The sequence below is a fragment of the Brachyistius frenatus genome, unplaced genomic scaffold, assembly GCF_029030835.1.
Source record: "Brachyistius frenatus isolate BFR_SWC_R1_liver_20210118 unplaced genomic scaffold, ASM2903083v1 Contig_10, whole genome shotgun sequence".
In the NCBI taxonomy this organism is placed as follows: domain Eukaryota; kingdom Metazoa; phylum Chordata; class Actinopteri; family Embiotocidae; genus Brachyistius; species Brachyistius frenatus.
The window spans coordinates 6,300,190-6,322,412 of record NW_027210609.1 but is presented as its reverse complement, the minus strand read 5'-3'; the positions used below and the strand labels follow the sequence as shown (position 1 = coordinate 6,322,412).

Below are 22,223 nucleotides of genomic sequence, written 5' to 3'. Positions count from 1 at the left end.
CACAGTTTTAATGCATGTTTGAACTCAGCCTGAGGTATATTCTAAATTTTGTTAGTCTTCATTGCTGCTATAAAATCACAAATAACACGATTTCAGCCTGCAGCGATGTCTCAAAAAACAAATCGATCATCAATGGAACGATTTAGATCCTTTTTTCAAGCCATCCATTGATTGAACATCTCACACCATTTTCCTGCCTTTAAACACTAAATACCAGTTTCATTCACATGTAGTTTCTGACAGGAAAAATACAGTTGAGAAATAGGTTATATACACAACTGACCTCAGCTTCATCAATTTTAATTTGTCATGAAAAAATAAACATAAAGCTAAAATGCTCTTGAAAATGCGCCTTTTCACGCAACCCCAGAAGGTGTTTTCATATATCAGTTCGTTATTTGAAGTCGGTTTGAAGAGTGAGCTGGGAGTACAGCTGCTGATGGATCAGCAAATAAAACCCTCTGATACAGTACATGTGAATTTGGTCTAACCACATGGTATCAGGCTTGTGGGTAGGAGAAGGATGAAACATGCGTCCACAAGACCAGAGTACAGTTCATGTCTTGGTGGCATGTCGTAACAGGCACATCTGATAGTGTTTGTGAGCGATCATGTCATCACAGCAGTGGCGGCTTCGACTGGTTGGTTTGGACAGCAGGAATCTGGGTATAATGGGATCTTCCATTTGAATTATTATCTTCTCGTGAGAATGTTAAATTTGAACTTGATTGTATTGTAAAATCACTGCAAGACAGTAAGTGTTGTGCATTGTAATGACATTTATAATGCATTCACCTCAATATTTCAAAGATTGGCTGGATTTTCAAATGGCTGGAGTGAGTAATGTATGTATTTGGTCGTTTGTTTAATATCTTTGTTATTTCCCAAAATATTGTTCATCATATTGTCTTGGAAATATAAGTTGTAATTTTATGAGTAATAAACTTGGTTTAGAATGTGGCCATAGAATTGATTGTATTCAATATCTGGTTATTATTGCATTATAACTGTTTTTATTACTTTTTTAAACGTGTTTTTATTGTACATTTTTGCTGTTTTTATACAAATTGATGTTTGCCAAGCACTTTGTAACATTCGCTCTATAAAAGGTGCAATACTATACAAACTTTGCTTACTTTTTTATTTTCTCAACCTGTCAATTTCATAGAAATAAACTGCACCTTCAGAGTGTGTTTGGAATACTAAATCTAGAATACACATCTTTTTTGTGGTGCCGCAAATGTGAGGCCTATTTTCATTGTGTCTTGAGAAGAAATCTCTCTCGGACAGCTATCCATCACCAAACTTCAACACATTCCCTGCAAGCGTAATATAACACCTGTCAAGTGGAAAGGCTCTGTGGTCCTTTTGCCTTCTGTCCTCTGATTGATAGGAAGTGAAAAGCAGGAGCCGCCGGGGTTATAATTCCTGACATTACCAGCAGGACTATAAAACTAGCTGCTCCCAGACATGCAAAAAAACAGAGGGAACAACTGGAGTTGTCTGAGAAGGGGCCTAGAGGGCGTTAAGACGTCTGATTTACTGATGTAACTTCATCATGAGGTGAAACGACAACATCATTTCTTATCAACAATGCCACTGTCACAAATCAAAGAAGTAAGGATTTATAGTACTGTATGAGGCATCTACCTCAGTGAGGAGTTTGTTTACATCTGCAGTATCTATGATATTTACTTTACTTCTAATGTTCAAAATGTACAATAGAGCTACTTTACACTCTGCAAAGCTGTAGGCTTCAGAATAAAGTCAAACTTTAAGTTGTATTAACTGTAAATACAGATATTGTCATTTTAGTATATATATATATATATATATGTATATATATATATATACATCTCATAAAGTTGTTATGACAACCATGTTAACCAATGGCTGCTTATCAAGATCAAGAAACAATGAAAACGTTGAAATGGATAACACTAACACCAGTCATTAAAGGAAAAAAGAAAAACAAAACAATGTGCTGAAAGGAACTAAAACACATTGTGGACTGAGGTAATATATTCTGGGGGGTTGTCACTACCCTTTCACAGACACATAATTATTTGATCATATTGTATTCTAAAAAATATTGAATACTACGCAAAAAGAGGACTTAAGACTTGACAAAGATCCGATTGCTACTGGACTAAACCTATCGAACACTTTAAATGATAAAAAAAAAATGCAGGTTATTTTGGTGAGATAATGTGCTAAAATATGGCATATTATGTGAAAACAGAAATGTAAAACACATCTTTAAGTAAGGTTTTTTTCTGTATCTATTAAACTAAGTTGGAAACGAGGCATTATACGTTTGATTTTTGTATGTTGGAAGACATTTTTGAAAAGCTGCTTCAGAGAATAAAAGACAGAAAGGGTCGCTGCACCAAAGGCCCATTTGGGAACCTGAGCTCCATCCTCAGAAAGCCCTCTGCTCATTCCTCAGAATGATGTTAACTGTCCAGGAAGCTCGGGCACAGAGCCCTCCAGCAAACACAAGCCGTCCCTTGCTGGCTCTCTGTGGGAGGCAGCAGGGCCATGAGCATGGAGCGAGCCCCTCTGACTCCCTAATCAAAAAAGAGTCGAGGTTCTGACGGGTTCTACTAGCCACCTGGACCCCTGCTTGTCCGTGGCTGTGTTTCTGCTTTCCCGTGGCTGTGTGAGAGGGCATGAATTATTAACCCAGCTAAAATAAAAAGCTCTGCTTCATCCAGGCCTCCTGTAGCAATGAATAATGGAAGAGGCAGCTCAACTACAGGCATTTGGTGAGTCAAACAGTGGACTGTGATGGATGGCTGAGGGCCTACCGTGCCACCCCCTCTCCTCCTCACCTACCATCCACTCAGGTTTACCACACCCTGAAACCCAAAACACACGTACACATAACCTCTATTAATCCCTAGAAGTGCTACAGCTCGAGCCCTCCTGCCCGGTATCAGCACATCCCACTCGACAATTGTGCTTCCTGGAGGGATTTTTGTTTTTGTTTGTCTTTCTCCTGCCTTTGCTTGCCTTTGTTTTGCATCTCGCTGGCACTTTTGAAGTCATATGCAAGCCTGTTCAAAGGCAGGACGTGACTCGAGCCGGCTCTCTTGCTTAAAAGCTCGGAGATGAGATGGATACATGTGAGTGGGATTTCTGCGAAGTCATCAGCAACATTTTATTATTCCCCAGAGGCTGCAGTTTCAAACTTGTACCTCGCTGGTGTAAAATCACTCTATTACAGAAGTGATAATTGCGTTTCCATTTACAAAGTAGTCTTGTGCTATATGCGTCCATATATCATTTCTCACCTAAACCACCCAATGACAAAAGGGTGTGATGATATTTTTTTTTCTATTTAGTATGGCCTTGTATATATTCTATCAACAGAAAGTTTAGTTCTGATTTAATCATCTTCATATATTCTTTCAACCATGTAATTCAGAGTTTTGTGAAATTACACAGCAGTTCACGCAGAAACAAGACAAATGTCTTGTTGCATATGCTAATGACATACGTCATTAATATTCACAAATAATTTTGACACAAAATATTCTGCGGTGTAGTTAGGTCCTGTCTTAAAACCATCTCAAATGTCAGCTCGTAATAAAAACCCTGAGTTTATTTTATGATTATTAATGAGAACACTGGCATCACAGAACAGACAAACTAAAACTAGTTTTTAAGTACGAGTCACTTTTTAATCAAATGCATTTAATTATAATTGCCTGAAAAATTACAAAGTTTAACAGCTTAAAACTAAAAGTCTGAAAAATGTATCTTAATGAATGACATCATGTCATAAAGAGGGAAAATGACTTCTAAATATTAACAGATTATTCTGAATGATGGTTAACGGTTACTAAATATGCAATAAAGTGAGACAGCTCATCTACTAATGCCAAATGAAGCAGACAATAAGGACTATATTAGTATGAACTTGATAGGCGTAATGAACAGAGATTACAGCACATTTACATACAAGACATTAAACAAACTCCCCATCAACATATGACAGCGCTGCTTCCTTCATTTGTTCAGTTTATATCTGATATAATAGGGTTCACACACGTGTGCAGTACTTTCTGTTTGTCTTCTCTTGTTTCTGAAGATAATATAAGTATAATTTTTTTAAGTCCATGTGGGCTAAGTAAGAAAATATTAATTAATCTATTCATAAACAGACCACTTGGAAGCAGATCCAGAACATCGTCTTCCTCTTTCAGGCAGTCTTAGTCCGCTGGTTGAGTCCACAACAAATTTCAGAAGACAGCTTTCACTCTAGAATAAATTAATCCAACCAAATGAGAAAACATACCACAAATTGTTTGAATTACTGACCTCTACATACGGTTTCTTTGACCTGGTGTGAAACACTAGATAAGTTCAGTGGTTTGGTTTAGTTCTTTTTGCAGAGAATAAATTTAGGCGAACTCCAAGCCTCGTGAGAACGTTCAATCTTCTCACTGGTCTGATGTGAAGAAGACAACAAACTTTGTTTCAAGTCGAGGTCAGACTGAGATTCATCTTTTGACTAGCTGCTCTCATATGTTGATTTTGCTCATTAGTAGGTGCTTTTGTTCACACCGGTATGACTGCTGAGTCTGAAACAAATTGTATCAAGAGGGACAATGAACCAGTCTCAACTATAATTGGATTAAACAATGCAGGTTCAAAAATGTCATATAACAACTTAACATATTCTGACACTTGTCTTTTGTGTTCAGAATTCTTTGGTTTTAACTGTAATGCATGGGAGGGGATGTCTTGGTGCTGGTTTGGGAACAGTTTCACCAGTACATCCTGCTCTGTCACACAGGCTCCTGGGTTGCTGATCTACCTGGCTCAACCCAATTAGCAGCTTAGGTAAAATACAATACCCCACTGTAGTTAGACTTCTACAATAAAATGGGTGTGTAGCTAAATATGTAGATAGCTGAACTTACCTCATCTCTTTCTAGTGTTGTAAGCCGATCACTTCAAGACACACTTCACTGACTCTCCCCTGTGAGTCACATCCTCCTCTCCCGCTGCCTCCCACTCTGTCTACTCTGCTCTGCACTCATTTGAAGTTAATACAAAAAATCTCAGTGCTCACTTTAGCTCTTGTTCCTTTCTTTTACCCTGACGCTCCTCTATTATTCCAAGATCACGTTGTGTTACAACTATTATTTCTGGGCCAGAAATTTGTAGTGACGTCATCAACTCTTCGAATGCTTGTGAATCTATACATCAAGGGTTAGATACCTTAAGAATATCCACTATTTGCCCGCAAATATAGAATTGAACCCACCTTGGTTGTCTTGACTTTGTTTCCTGTACTGCAGCTCCATCCTTTGAGATCTGGCAGCACTTTACACTCCTCCCCATCCATGCAGGGATGCATCTGGCACCACCACTTCTGTGCAACTATGGATGCTGTGAGGGAAATAAAGGAAGAAAAACAGTTAAAAAAAACAACAACCGCTGTTTGAGAGGGCAGTGCGGCTCTGCCCTGGCTGAAGCAACAACAAGGGCCTTCGGCTTCTGTATACATCACAGTGATTGAAGAGAGGGTCTTGATCTGTGGTTGACGGTGGAGACCTGTCAGTCCTGCCCCGGTGTGTTTTCAGGTCTGAATTACAGGCTATGGGTCAATGTCAGGCCGGTGAGTGTTGTGGGCAGGTACGTTCAGTGTGAGGAGGGTGCATGTTTGTATGGAGGAGGGGGAAGAAAGCACACAGGAGGCTGACGCGTCAAGGTCTTGTGTTGCTTTGAGGAGGGCTGCAGGGAAGAAAGAGCTTCTTCTGACATTTCTAAAGTGAAGAGAGAACTGTCAAAATTGAGGAGGCGCCTGTGAGAGCTATTGCAGTGAAAAAGGGACATAGGGATCGATTCACCTGTAACTGAGGCCACTTTTGGCATGATATTAAATGACCTGGCCTTCTGTCTGCTCCGCTGAACACGTCTGATACAGGCTCAACAGACAAAGAGTGGAGTAAATGAACTGGTCGGTGATTCGATTTGGAAGATTATGAGCCTTTGGGTGACACAACAGCAGGATCATGGAAATCTCAACACCATATTTTTTTCTTCTTTCATACAATAAAACCTCTCGTACCCAAATAATCAGTGGAATAAGCACCAGAGGCACAGTGACAGGTGTGACAGATTTGCACCGTGCCACATTTCCAGCCTAATCAGAAGCTGGTCTCAAATCATTACCAAAACTGTAATGAGAAGCCTGGCATACCGTCTACACAGGATGGAGCCGCTCTTGTTGTTCCCGCCACCTGTCCGGGGAAGCAGGAGCACTTGACAGTCTGGGATCTCTCTTCGATCTTGTTCTTGTTGCAGCATCGGTGTGCAGCAATTACCTCACAGGTTCCTGCTTTCACATGAACTGGAAGCACAAATATACACGATGGTTAGAGTGCATACGACAGTAAATCCACTTTGTGTTTTTAATGTTTCTCACCACAACAATAGAGCCACAGCTCGGTAATGATGTGGTTTGTATACACCTCTTTGTATCGTTTCTTTTATGTATGTATAAAACCATTACTTTTTTTTGTTTAATTTGTACAATAGATTTGCATAATGCTGGTATTATTGTATATTTTTTAAATAGTCCATAAAATCACATTAAAATATGAAAAGCATTAGGTCATTTTTATTTACTTTTTTTTTTAAACTTTTTATTTACCTACTGAAGATAAACATTTTTCAAAACTGGTCACAAATACATAGTTTCATTTCTAATATAGTCAAAGTAATGTCCTACAACAGATGGACACTTTAGCTTTTAGCAAACAACTCATTCTCTCTACTTTTAGTAAAGTTAGATGTTTTTATCTAAAGTTTGTTTGTAGTTATTAACTTATATTACTACCAGCATTATTCCATTTTAAATGTCTCTGTTTTAATGTCTCCTGCAAAGCTTTTTGAGCTGCATTTGATGTATGAAAGATGCCATAAAAACATAGTTTATTACTTTTAATATTATATCATTATTACAGGAGTGAATAGTGCATTTGTTGGCGACTATTTACAGCAGTAGGACAATGTATGTGGATCAGCTAAAAATAAAGTAATACAGTGCATGTTGATGGTAAAGAATGAATATAATACCCAACAGTGCAACAGCGTGGCTTACATGTGGTTTTTGGGGGGTTTTTTTTAAAGGTTTTTCAACAACAGTAAAGGTCTGTGGCTAAGAATAATAAACTAAATGAGGCTTTGGCTCCTTAGAGCGCTCACTTCATTGTTGGTTGTCTTCCCTGAGATTATACTTGACACTTAGCCCCTATTTACAGTCTTTGTACTAATTAAGATAAATTAACCAGCTGCAGGTGGTGGATTCATATTTATTGTACAGATATGAGGATATTTTGTATGAAAGCAACCAATCATATTTTCTAAAATGCTCATGTTTTCCTTTAGGGAAGCTGCACAGCCTTGTTTTGAAATATGCTGGCAGTCATCCAGCTAATAAATCTATCAAACCACTCATTTCTAATAATCTCCCGTGTTTATGCTTAAGGTGTTCAAACCTCACCAACCAGCCATGTATTATGTAGAGATCCACAAGAAGGTGTTCATGCAGTGTAGAACATGCAGTTCTGAGCAAATGTTCAATAGAGATGATCACTGAGATTCTTGTTTTGTCAGTAAATAAATCTGGCACTACAGAAGGTCGAACGGAGTCTACGAGGACGCTTTCCTCAGTGAATTTTTGTTTCAAACGTGAACACAATCGCAACTTTAAATCCAGGACATCCCCCAAGTGGAGGAGCCCGGCTTTGAACCGCAGTGCAGCCCCAACTGTCCACATATCCTTGAACAACATACTTAATCCACTGACCCGGCACACCAACCAGAGGACAAAAAGAGAAGCTCTCCGTTGGGGTATGGCCGATGTGGTCAATTACATAACATGAAGAGCATATGTACCTCAAGATAATGACTTGATTAACATTTATGGACTGCTTATTTATGTGAACGAACATCACAATATAAATTACAAGGACACTGTTTTCACTGCCATTAGGTTGGATCAAACATCAATACTACTGTCTATTTTATAGACTCTGTAATTCTGTAACAATTCTGAGCATGTTTGTGTATTATACAATAACAATCAGAACTGGATGAGTGAAAGAAATCCCCCCCAAAAAAGCATCTGAAAAGTTTTGACATTCCTTTCAGATAAGCTTTAATTATGCCTGTAAAGATTTTCAATTTGGAACTCGACTTGAAAATAGATTGCAGCAAGCTTCCATCTTCCCATTAGCTAGCAATCCAGAAATCTCATCTACAACATTAAAAACATTTTGCTTCCAATCAATAAGGTGCTATTCACATTCCCACGAAAGGCAAGACAACAATTGCCGATTGAGTGCTTTTCACTGAGCAGAAACTTACTGATGCAAAAACAGGTCAGGCTCCATGCCCTTGATGTGATTATTTTTAAGCCACCAGCACGCCCCCCGGTCAAAGTTAATTTCAAAAGTTGGAATAGCTTGGATAGAATATTCAAAGTTTGTTTAAGAGATAGATGCGCATGGACAATAGGCAATCACAGGAGGTGGAGTGGGCAAAGACAATTATTGTGAGGGAAAACAAATTTGTGTACAGAAAGTGCTCCGTTGTTTTAAAAGGCCAGTCACTACAAACCTCAAATAAAGACTGTGATGTAAAAAGATAATCGTCTATTACACTATGAAATATAACTACTCAAAAAAAAAGAAAAGAAGAAGGAGCGTCAAGGACCAGATGTCACACTCAAAGAGTTGAAGGGCTTCATTCATGTAGTAATGCTGTGTGTACGCCCGCTCCACCACGAGCAGAACAGCAGGAAGGAGATCTACAGCATGGGCAGCGTCTGGGTCTGGCCTGGGACTCTCGGCTCATTAAGGTGCAGGAAGCAGCTGGTTAGGGTTGCCCGTGTGGAGAGAGCTGCTGATTAAAACCGGAACTGCTGGCCAAGGTCGCTGACTCGGAGGCTGGACCCCAAAACACCATGCAGTGTGGAGAGGATGGGAGGTCAGAGAGCAGGGCGTGGTGGTCAGCCCAGTATCGATCAATACGAGTAGAAACAACCATGAACTGTCTGACTACTGTTGTAACTACATACTGGGTGCCGGCACTGAGACACGACGGAAGCAGGGAAAGCGTATTAAAAAACTCAAGAAAGAATTTAAAGGTATTATCATCAAGATTTTATTGAAAATAAACCAGTTTTTAGTTATTTATGATCGGCATTTTTCCTGCCATAGCCATACAGTGTGTTTGAATACATCCAGTAATACAAAAAGGCAGATTTGGAGCCGCCCACGGGTGCTTCAATGGAATACCCAGGGTGCTGATGCAAATTTATGCTGTGAACTCAAAGCAGTAGATTTCCCCTGTTTGGTCGATTTCTCTTGTCTTTTGTCAGATCATTTCCATCATTTAGAGGAGTTGGTGTCCATCAGAAAAAACACTAACTACCATACCTTATAACATAAAGCTGTTACAAAGCCTTGAGTTTGGATTTTGGCCGTCGCCATTTTGCTCATTCGGAGCAAACTCATTCAGTTCAGGTTTAATAATCCTAGTTGTCTTGTATTCAGCGGACATGTTAGTAACAACAGAGTATGGAAGGTTGTACTCTTTACTCACACGTTGTGCTCCTAAATCATTTTTCCGACTCACACACATCTACTTTTCGGTGAAATACTCGCCCTTTTGAGTCTAAAAAACATGATTACGTACATTTCAGAGCTGCAGCTGAGGGCAGGTAAAAGGTCAATGTTTCCCTCAAGGACACCTCGGCAGTGATGGGATGACCACTGAACCTTTGATTCTCTGGTTGTAAAATGGTCTGTCTAACAACCAAGGTCACCCCGTCACCTTATTCGCACAAACCAGCCTTTATATTTATGCCATCAATGGCAGCAACTGTTGTATAACACATACATGAAGGAGAGAGGCTGGCTGTTGTCTGCTCTGCACGTGACTATCCAGGTAGCCATGTAAATGGCTCAAAAGCCCTGTGATCAATACACTTTTATTAAAGCACTTAGGACTACCATCAGCTTGAACAAGCAGGCACCCACGTCAGCAGGAGGGTGACATGAGAGCCAAAGAAAGGTGGAAGGACAGAGGCCGCTAATGAGAAGTGACACAAGGCCCAACCCTTCAGCCAATCAATACCACTCTGAAGCAAAGCACTCTGTCCTACAATCATATTCATCAAGCCCTGATTGACAAATACCAATATGCAACTAGATCCCACACAGAGCTAGAGAGGGAAAAATAGGGAATCTCCCAATGTTCTATTACAACACCTGCTCGGACATTAGATACTTAGTACAGCAGAAGTAAAGCCTTTGTTTTTGAGGACCCAGGTTGTCCTCCAGCATTAAATGATTGGAATTTGAATTGGGTCATAAAACATGCAAAATCTGAATCTGTATACGTTTAAACTGATAATAATCGAAGAATCTTTTAGATGTTTATTTGCTGTATTTTATTTCCTAAAAGGACACAAGTTTGGCAGCATAGACATAAACTAATACTTTCATCACATATTTTACAAAATACAATGAAAACAACAAAAGAACAAAACTACTATCTCATTTTTGAAGTAAAACACCTTCATCTTAGAGGCTGTGACGTTATTTGAGACAAAAAATGGGGAAGAGTCTCACTGACCAATTAATGGAAATTTGACTGATATAAATCACTTTTATAACTTCAATTTCCAAAACTTCATGAGCAGCAATTCAGTAAGAAGCACCATTTGATTCAGTGTTCCTGTTGTAATCCCAAATTGTAGATTTTAAGATTTCCTGATCGTAACAATAATTCCTACATGACAAAAAGAGCTGCTGATGGAGTGAAAGTTCCATGTACAAAAATTTGATCTAAATCAAATTCTAATTTAAGGGGATATATTTGTATCTGTTTTTACTCAGAAACAGAAAAACAACACAGCTTATTGTTGGTTGTCCTTGTTATTATCTTGTTTTTGTTTTTTTTATCTTCTTAATCACTTCTGGTCTGAGAGTCACCAAACTTAAATTTTCTGTATGCCTAAATAATGATGAATAGATCATAATACGTGTCTTTATTATTTGGAAAAAAGATATAATTTAGGCTACTTAAATGCTATGACCAGGCTAACAGTGAAGTTAGAAAATGGGCTGATTTCCTGTGCTTCCTATTCCAAGATATACTACTACTGTATATGGAGGCAAAAAAAACATGTTTCATTGCTCCTATGACTTGCATGGGGGAGACTTCAGTTTGCATCCAATCACAGACCCACATTTCCTGCAAGCATTTTTCATAACCATTACAAAACCTTAACTGTTTTAGATGCCCAGTTTTAACTAAATATTAGCCCTTTAGTTTATCTGCCATTATCACAGTCTAACATTAACCAGAGCAAAGCTGTCATGCAAAGTTATTGCAAAACCTAAAATGTCTTTAAAAAGATCAAATTCTGGACAGGAAGAATTAATTTACCAAACTTGAAACAATACAACATATGGACAACATAAAAGTAATCCACCTGAGGGAACAGATGAGCTACACTGACTCTGTTACTCTGTAAAGCAGAAAGTCTTTTTTCTTTTGCATTTTTAATGCAAAGTGAAGTTTAACAGCTTTTAAAATGAACAGACAAAGAATGAAAGCCATGTTTCTGACAAGCAGTGAGTAAACTGACTGCAGTAAACAGTGTGTGACAAACAACGTGAACTTTTCAGCACTCTGCACAGGTTTGTTGGGAACATGTAAAAGTAGAAAATATGAACCTGTTATTACTTTTATGGGGGAAAATGCCATTTCAATTTAAAATAATTTGCAGGTTGTGAATCCTCTGATACATAAAAAAAAAAGGAGGAAGTCGAGGGATGCACTCTCCCTTCGGTTTGCTTATTTTACCTGTCACTTTGCCCACTGGCTTTGACTTCATATCTTTCACATAGACACTTGCTAACGTGATGACAAAAGGCAGGCAGGAAGAAGAGAACCATAGCCCCTGAGTTTATTTTTTAAAAAGCAGCATTTTTGCATTTGCAGGCATTTGGTTTTTCAAAAACATATTTTCATATTGCTAAAAAAAAAAACAGTTATGTAAAGCAGGAAAATCTAGTGCGGATAAGGAAATGATCTGTTTAATCTAACAGTTGCCCTTCACATGCACCCACAATTAAGGAATAATACAAAGGCCTGAATAGATTAACTCTGGTTATGCATGAAGAACATTTATTAGAAACTTAAGATATTCACAATTTTTAAAAGTATACCAATGACTATAAATCAAAGATCAAGCTAACATTAAGTTTGTGAGTACAATATTGCTGATCTCTGCAAAATTGTATTTATATAGGCCATATATACATAAATAGGACATACAGTAATTTGTCCTCCAACTAAAAATAAAAACATTTCAAGGGCTTTCTGAGCAGAGCAGAAAGCCCTTGAAAAATTCCACTGGAGACCGAAACCGTTTGGGACAGTGCTGCGCATTCATTTCTAAAAGTTGTCGCCAGTCAGTGTGTAAAGTGCTCTCCTGTTGTCCTTATCACAGACCTGATCCTGTGGCTTAGAACACAGAGCCACAGGTCGCTTTCAGCCTCTACGGCAATCAAGCAATTGATCTAACGTGCAGGTAGAGAGGCTTCAAGAACAACACACTGTTCAGCTGTCAGCTGCATGACTGGCTGCATCGGCCTCACCCGGACAGTCAAGCACAACATACAGTAATGGAAGCACAGCAGGGGATACGAGAAAAACAGAAGCGTGGTGTTCATTCTAATGCTGACAGGGCGACTCCACCGACCGCAACAAACCTGACTCAGAAATACTTCATGTGCCAAAATTGATGCACAGGATGTTTCATTTGTCACGGTGACACTCAGGAACTGTCTCAAAAAAGACATCCAATGTCAACCAGACATCTATTACAAGTCTGTTATCAAGTCCTAAAGAGGTCTGTCAACGAGATGAAATCATGTCTGAACTCCTGGAATTGGGTCATTTTCTTTGTGCAGCAGTTTTTGTTAGCATCTTTTCAAAACTGCTAATTACTTTAACATGTCTGAAACAAGGTACAAAAGAAAGGAAAAATATTATCTAAGACCGCAGGCAAAGTTTGTCTTTATTAAAAAACAAACATCAAAACAACATCACAAAGCACACATGAAAGTCAATAGCCTTGATTTTACCACTACATCGGCAGTACCAGGGCCTTTAATGTTACATCTGAACATTTTTTTTGTTTTTGTTTTTTTTACAGAAATGATAAAGACTGACGACAGAGATACTTGTTAAATACACAGGTACATCCTGGGAAAGCCAATCTACACGTTTGCACTGCAAGAATGTGTCTGCAACAAGAGTAAATATGCCGTTCCTGAGCTGTGCTCTATAGATTAAAGGACAAGCTGACCTTTGATTATCATAAAAACTATGAATTTCAGCACACATGAATACAGATATGAGATTACAGGGATGTCAAAAACAATCCATATACATCTGTATGTTGAAAAAAAAAGTGCAATTTTGTCTTTTCCTTGGCTGGGAGCAGTCTCATCAGCACCATAGAGTTGCCAGGCAACCGGAAGGGACTCCCTCAAGTTACTGGTAAAAGCCCAGATACTGTATAGTCCTGCACACATCACCCTGTCTTTTTTATATCATTTTTTTTTCTTTTTCTTTTTTAAACAGATGAAACAAACCAGACTTACCGATGCGTAACGAGTGTGAATACGAGGTGTTAGAAGGCAAAGTCTGTTTCCTTTAGGCAGAGTCAGGCTGGCTCATTACTCTTGTTTCCAGCCTTCATACTATAAGCTAAGCTAGTTTACTGCTTGTTATAGTTTCAGCTGAGTGGCATCGATTTTCTCATCTAATTCTTGGCACGAAAGTAAATAAGTGTATTCCCACAGAGTGTTGAACAATATATTTTTACAGTATTTGTTCATGGTAATAAAGGTGTATTTAGGGGGTCTATTGGCCTAAAGATTTACGCCAACACCATATAAAACTGCTGCGTTATCAGTTTGATTCCGCAAACTTTTGTTGAATGATAGAAACAAACGACAAACATAATAAATATATAAATTTCATTAAAGATATTAATAATTGACATTTGTATTGTTGTTAAATATTCAGTATTTGACATTATCATAGATCATTTATTTATAAAGTAATTTAAAACTGTCTTATTGCTGATATTTTACAACAATCACTGATTGCAATTGGAAGTGATGACATTTTAATTGTTGTTGTGTTACTACTGTTGTCACCATTATACATGTAGCAGTTGTCTGAGATCAACATCACGCACATCTTTACAACTCCAGTAAAACTCTGTAATGTCAGAAATTCAAATACATAAACGTGACATTTTTTTAAAATTTTATTTAAAGCTTCAACGCTCCAATGGGCAGCCAGAGGAAACAGTGAAGGTCATGAAATATATAGTTTTGTTTTTTTCACAAGTGTACAATGAAATCTACCCAGTCTCCCTCGAGGTCCTCGAGTGAGTTAATCAAGGAAGTGATACATGGTAATTAAAAAAAGACACGAAATATGGAATATCAATGACATAACGTCAGACAGGGGAATATTCACATTGGGCAATTATTTCATGGTTTGCTACACCAGTGTCATGCTGATTCAATGACATCAGAGCAACAACAGTACGGATTATTAACCCTTCAAGCCCTAGAGGCCCCCAATTGGGGACCAGGGAGAAGACTTAACAAAACTACTATTAAAATATGGACATATATACTGACATCTGAACAAATCTCACAAGTGTTCCCTTTATTATTACAAATGTTTTTTGTATATAATTTTTTATTGTGGTTGCATAGATATACTCTTTTTTATTATGGGTATGCAATTTTCGAGCAGAGGCCTAAAAAAATAGGTGTGTTTTTAAAAGGTTAATGACTGTTTGAAAACTAAAAAGAACTAAAGCACTGTAAATCACAAAGTAGGTTATAGTTATCAGCTGTACTGCAAACCTGCTCAGGGAAGTAAAACTGTGTGGGGAAAAAAAAAAAACATGATTAATAAAGTTAATTAAAGCATAATAATTAGACCATATTCTACCATAAGTCACAGGACCTGGTCATCTGAAAGTGCAGAGATCAAACAAGCACGCGAGAGATTCTAGTAACCAGGAGGCCAAATCGATTGCTCAAAAATGTTCAGTTGAATTAACGTCAAACCCAATGTTATTTTTTGGCATCAAGTTGATATGAACAGATGTAGCCACCAAACAGGGAACAAACCTCTAAGGCAGGAAGCAACAAGTCCAGCTTCACTGTGCTTTCACCACAGAGGGACAGAGAGCCAAACACGCAGTGGGCATTTTCTGTTTCCCTCCCGCCTCACGCAGCGTGCTGCCAGTCAGCTTTTTTCAGTCAACGAATGCAGAAGCAGATCAAATCACTGAAAACAGAGTCACGTCTTGGCCACAGGGCCCGACCGCAGAAGCAGCAGCAGCCATAAAAACAGAGGTTGTAGGGCATACAATAGAGACACCCTATGAATTAATAATGATTCAAATCATCCTGTTTGCTCCGAATGCCGATAACTCATTTTGGTCGACACAAAAGCCTCCACATGCTGAACACAGCTAAATGCAGCATATTTTCCAGGTAAAACCGAGCCTATGAAGGACCACAGCTGCCAGCTTCACGCAGCCAAAAGTCATTAAAAGGAGACGTGAGTGGGCAGTAAAACTAGATCCACGTGAAACAATTCAAATGGCCACATTAAAAAAAAAAAATCTGTGAATGTGGCAGCAGAGATACTAGAGACACACTGAGGTATTGGTTTATGCAACATTCATCCCTCTCGCCTGGTGAGAAACACAAAGTGATCTCTCGCAAGACCAGTGTTTAATTGGATTACCATATTCAGAAAAGACTGACTCATTTCTATCCAGCTGTAAACCTGCTGAGCTGACAATCAGGCCCAGCACGCATCAAGAAATGCACTCACATCCGAGAAAGACGGAATTGAAGTTTAGTTCAGAGGGAAATTCTGGTATTAATCAGCCTGGGTGTTATTCTTCATATTTTTGAACATGATGAATATTGATTAAGATCAAATTTAGCTCTCCTCTAAGATTGTAGAGATAAAACAAATGTGGATTCTGGGAAGACACTATAAAGATATAAGGATGGTGAACCTCAAACAGTGTTCAAAATAGTGTTCAAAAAAAAAAAAGGGATAGTAAACATCAGAGCTGGGTAGCCTTCAAAAAAAATACCAGGACCAATACCCTGACTGCACCACCAGCTTCTAATTATTTTTTTTATATGAATTTTATAAAATCCATTTAAAGAACACGATTATTTATATTTTACATCACTGTACAAATCTTTAATTTTCATGCTATTTAGAGGCCACACGTGATGAGTAGATGATCGCTCGCAAACTGGGGCTTATTAAGCTTATAGATATACATTAAAAAAAAAATTAAAAAAAAAAAAAAAAAAATTTTAAAAAACACTCAGTTTTTAACTTAGGTGTAACCAAATGTTTTATTATAATTCTTTATTTCACTCTTTTCAAACAGATTTTTGGCTACATGTCTGTCTAGGTTGGGTGTGTGCAGTGACTTAAGACTTCTCTGATCACTGTTATACACAAGCTTACTAGCACCAAACACAAGACAGACTGTATTAGCGACAAGCTGGTGGACATATAAGAGACAAACATTTCCCAGTTGGAGGAGACCAAAAACAAAGCTAAAAAGAGAACATACGTTGGCCTTAAATTTGCCGGGTGGAAGGAGACATGACTCGAATGTTAATAAATGTTGCTTTGTGTGTGCTAGATATGCAAATAGGCAACTTTCATCTTACCAATTTATAAAATGATGATGTTGTATCGTCAGTGTTGTGTTTACAGCTTGCTGAATTGCAAGTTGACAAAATGGCTAAAAACTAGTCATTGCCTTTTAAATTGAAATGAGATCTTAAATCTGTGTAGCTAAGCATAGCAGACCCAAAAGGGGTCCACTTTCTAGCCAATGTTACCAATTACTGTCAGAGTTTGTGTAAATCAGCTACAGTATGTAGTCTGCTACAACAGCCACCGAAATTTCCAGGGGATCGGTATCTGTATTTAAGACTGGGTGATTTAAGACTGACTTGGCTCAATATTCTTTGGCCAGCAATTTTGCTATTTAAACAGAGTTGTCGATGAATTCTATGAGATTATCTATAAACAAACCACGGAGAAAAAGGTGACGATGGAACAAAAAAATTGGAGAATAACACCCAAGGCTTTGTCCTTTATAGAATCCTTTACATGCAGTGTGTTTTATCCAGTAGTTCAGTAATCCTGTGTGAAAAACCAAACCAAAAATCAAGCTAATCATAACCCAATTTAAGGTTCTGAGAGTATAAAATGATCGAGCAGCATGGAGACTTTCAGTTTCTAAAATAAATTGCTTGCTCAACTGCCTTCATTCTCTTAGGCCATGTGAAAAAGACAAAATGTTCTTTTATTATTTAATCTTTTACTCACTGAGGACGGTCTTTAAAGAGAAAGAAAATAGAAACAGATGAGTGTGCTCTCATGTTCGCAGAGTGTATGCTTTAGTGGTTTAGATGAAGTCCATGTCAGTACCATTCATCTGGCTGCCACAATGTAAGAGCCCACCACTGACTGATCAATTGGAGTCCCTTAAGGAATCATACAGCCTTATAAGTGAAAGGCTACTGAAGTTATTAAATCCAATGACAGCAGCGGCAGCAGCAGAGAGGCACAAAAAGACCTATGCACAGACACAAAGCCCTGTGCAAAGAAAGTGTTGTCTTGACACAGTTACTCATTCTCTAGACAGTCTCTTAAAATGTAATAAGGAGTGTTCAGGTAGACGATCAAACACCCATTATAGTCTTTTTCATCACATGATTTTCCGGCACTTTTAGCATATGGTACTGTATGCAAATTTTTAATGATCTCATTTTAATATTTAACACAAGATTCGATAGAAGGCATTTTTGTTCATTTTCTTTCTTGTTACCTGCAAGTACTCCAGTGAAAACAGCCACTACATGTATTTGAATGCACGTTCAGACCTAGAAACCTAGAAAGTAGAAAAAAAAAATCTAAAGATTGTGCATCGTAGGCTGCTGTATTTGCTCCATTTTTACATTTTGACAGTTAGGCCTCAAAATACAACAACACTGAGAAGTGAGCCATTTCCCTGGCTGTAACTGTTTTTCCTGCATGCCTCTATGAAGTGTAATGTTAGACAGCCAAACTAGATCTTGGTACAAGCATGCTGCATGAGTACTGCAGTATTTCCCACAGGTAAAGCATTTATTTTGTTGGTTGGTGGCACTGTGTGTGACAGACGTGCATGCAGACTCTTGCAGTTTAGAGGGGAAGAGTGTAAACCAGAGTATTGCATTTTGGTGGTTGCCATTTTGTTGGGGTGGAGTGAGGGGTGGATCTGACTGAGAACCTGAGAAGACTATGCCTGCCCACCTATCCTGAAAACCTGACTACACCCCAAGCATGTCAATCAAACAAGGCACACTCTCAAATATACATCTCCGGGAGGACTAATATCTATTGATGGAATTATTTTCACACAGAAAGGAGCTAACTCAAAGGGGCAACTAATTTGCAAACAACACATCACTGCTCTAGTCCCCACTCAGTTGCAGGAGCACATGAAACTCAGAGAAGTCTGTGGCCAAAACAGTGAAATGGGGGGGTTCCTTTGCAAGATTTAATCAGCTGAAACATAGTGGTCTTATTTGGGTGAGCTGCCAAAGTATAGCTTATGTATGGTAAATGCTGTATTGGCTCCCTGACACTCATGAAATGTACTTCTTAGGCGTTGAAATGTGGAAGATAGTATCCACATATGTATAAAAAATTTGGTTCCCAACCCTACTGTTGACACAAAGACACACATTCCTGGCGACTGTTTGTTATGACTTAAGCATATACTAATGCATTTTTATTTATTTTTTTAAAGGAAAACAATGTAAATATAACTGTGAAAACAAAACTCCAGAGGAAATATAACATCAGGGAAGAAATCAACGGTTTCCATCTCATGCTTCAAGCTTCAATATTTAGCCATCAACAAAATTGACCAAGGGCTCAAGTGATCAAAACATATATTGATATGAAAGAAAAACACTTTGCACAACAATCTCAGCAGAATTACTTTTCCTACAAACTACATATTTTCTATTGGAAGGGAGCTCAATATGAACAGACAGAGTTTCCATTGTATGTTAAGTTCACATCAGTGACTGCCCAACTCAACAGAAGACCCAAACCCTTTTATTTATGTAGAGGGAGAATATTCACATTTAAATTCATGAGGTCTAAACCCCACTTCTGTGTATAATAATTTAAATACATGGTATAACTCATATAATGCATGTCTGATACTGGATTTTTTTTTTTTTTTAAGCATTATCAATAGCTCTTTATGCCAAGCTTTCCCCATGTCTATGTTGGGCTCCACAGAGGCAGACAAAAGAGAAGCCAGAGATCCTCTACTCCCGTCTCTGGTCTCTCATCTGACATGCACACACACTGGTTATCTGTCAAGCGGATGTCATGTCTGCTCTAAACGGCTGCCATCTCTGCTCTCCAACTGGATTCCCATGTTTTTCATCTTGGGCAGATTCCATTGATGCCTCTCGGAGCTGAGTGACAGGCACGGTGTCATGAAACACAGAGGATTGGTTCAACTAAAAGGGGGACGAGGGTCTCCAGTTAAACTGTACATTTCTGCAGCAATGACAGAAGCACAGCGATCTGAGATGCAGACAGATCCATCTTCATTAGACGGAGGAAACGATAGACTGCGTTAAAACTAGAGCAACAAGCAGAGTCTGAAAATAAAAAGGATGGTTTGGCTTCAAATTATTCATAGCTGAGCATCAGAGATTATTCTCCTCTAAATCAAACTGTCATGTAATTACATTAACAACGCTCCTAACTGAGAGGTATATTTAACCAGTTGCTCTAAATCAAACCTTGCTCTGGAAACAATATCCTCTCGTTAGTGGTGAGGCAGCCACTGGCACTGATCCCTTGTTGAATTGCGGGCCGCCTGAGGACACTATTAAAGGAGCATCTGACCCGTCCACCCACTGACAGCTCAATATAAATGTTCCTCTTTTTAATAGACCATCTTGCTGAAAAATATGTCGACAAACCTTTTAAAAAAGCCATTTCAGGAGAACTCCAACGGTCCCACCCATTACATTTTATGCTCCAGTCCGTTCACATAAACTTGATGCTCAGCCTCGGCTGCTGTTTTTATGGTCCGACGTGGACACTCAGCACTGCACTTCATTCCTGGGGAGATGTGAGCCAGAAGGCGAAAAGTCATGGAGCGCAGCCGGAAGACGGAGAAAAGCAATTGATGGACTGCATTTCAGAAGCTTATATTTCACTTTATTCAGTCAGTATCCAGCCTCTTGTGAATAACCAGCAGGCCGAAGCGTAGCATTACTTTAAAAGAAAAGAGGAACCTACCCGAGGCTGAACGGCGAAAGAGTTTCTCCTCGACTTCCTCTCATACGTCGCCTGACTACAGATGAGAACTCATAAATGTCCGTTAGGATTTATATGATCAAACCGCACGGAAAAGAGGTTTCAAGGGACAGTTTCTAAGGCAAATTTACGATTGGGGACCGCAAATCTGTAATAGTAAGTACGGGGAATTAGCGTTTAGAGAGGATGTTAAACTTTCCCAACATGTTCTCAGACATCTTGAAATAATAGCATGTGCCAATTTAGAGACAGATGTTTGAGCCGGTGGAAAGCCTTCACCGGCCGTAATGATGGAGGAGCTACAAAAAGCAGCCCTCAGAGGAAAAAGAGAATCCTTCAGATGAATTTCAATTGATCATGACAAACACGTAACGCGACTCAAAGCAACATCTTTCACTTGGAATTGATCTGAAACAGGGGTTTTTAACAGCTGACAATAATGGCTACCCTTCAGACAAAGACAGGCTTTCAAACCTGTTCAAAGTTTTGAGACAGTTCCCATAATGCTTTGGGGGATGTTAACAGACAGTGGTATTGATTCAGTGAGTTGTGGGCTACTACTTGAGCCACTTGAGCTACTTTTGTAGCCTCAATTTGTTTGTAGTTTGCTAAACTGACACGATTAACATTTGCCAATTAGCTATTTGCATGTAGGGAATATTTGCAAGTTATCCATACATACTTGTAAGTAACAATTACTGGATGACTTTAGGGCTGGGTATTGCCACTGATTTCCCAAATCGATTCAATTCCGATTCACAAGGTCCCCCTTTGATTTGATTTGGTTCAGTTACAATACCAATTTTTCTTGGCTATGAAACAGAATCTCAGAGAAATTATTCTGTAAATTGTACAAGGAACCCTCTAACATTGTGCTGACATTAAGACTAGACCCCAAAGCAGTCATATTAATGCACCTTATTATTCAACAACAACAAGTCTTCTCAACAACAAGATTTTGTTTCTGGTATAAACCCCACCCACTGAAGCCGCATATACTTGTGTTCAGAATCTCATTGGCTATACAAAGCGTCGATCATTGTCATGGGAGTGGGCGGTCGGAACATTATGTGACTAAAGGTTCTCTGGATTTATGAATCGATATCAGATTATTCAAGTAAAGTTTGATTTGAGCCCTGTTTGATACAGAAGAACATTCTGATTCCCAGCAATGTTTTATGGGTTTTAAGTTAGTTTCTGTTTTTTGTAACAAACATTGGGTGATATTAGTGTCATATCCATTGCACTTGCTACTAAAGACTTTACATTAGTTCAGTTGACTTGACCACGCTGCAATTTAAATTAAGTTGATACTGGTGTTAAAACCCGAGTTCTCAGGGCAAATTCATAAATAATCAACCACTGTTTCAAAACTTTTGTAACTTATAACTAGGACCACACCAGAAAGATCAACACCTTTGGTGTCTTACAGACATTATTTATGAATCTTTGGCTCAAATTCAGTATAAACTCAGCAGTTGGTCTTGCTCTTTGAAGTTTGTAATCCCCCCGCTCCACAGGAACTGTGCAGACATCAGGTTGTAAATATCAAATATGCTTGATAAGATAGGGGCCTCACAGATCAGTCTGTGAGTCAGTCACTGTAGTTAGGACTAAAATGCAAACCCCCTCAAACTACTGAACAATCTGCTCAGGCAATCATTTCATACCTGTTTCCTCTGTCCCATCTGCTCTGTATG

At 38.7% G+C, this 22,223-nt stretch overlaps 1 protein-coding gene across 2 annotated transcripts in view; it reads right to left on the bottom strand.

Moving 5' to 3' along the window:
* Positions 1 to 22,223, bottom strand: part of tafa3a (TAFA chemokine like family member 3a) — an 89,521-nt gene that overhangs the window by 4,006 nt on the left and 63,292 nt on the right. For both annotated transcript variants that reach the window (XM_069691099.1, XM_069691098.1), the window contains 2 exons: positions 6,218 to 6,367; positions 5,279 to 5,403 (listed from right to left, as the gene is read on the bottom strand). In XM_069691099.1, the coding sequence (XP_069547200.1) occupies positions 5,279 to 5,403; positions 6,218 to 6,367 (275 nt within the window). The remainder of the gene's footprint in view (positions 1 to 5,278; positions 5,404 to 6,217; positions 6,368 to 22,223) is intronic.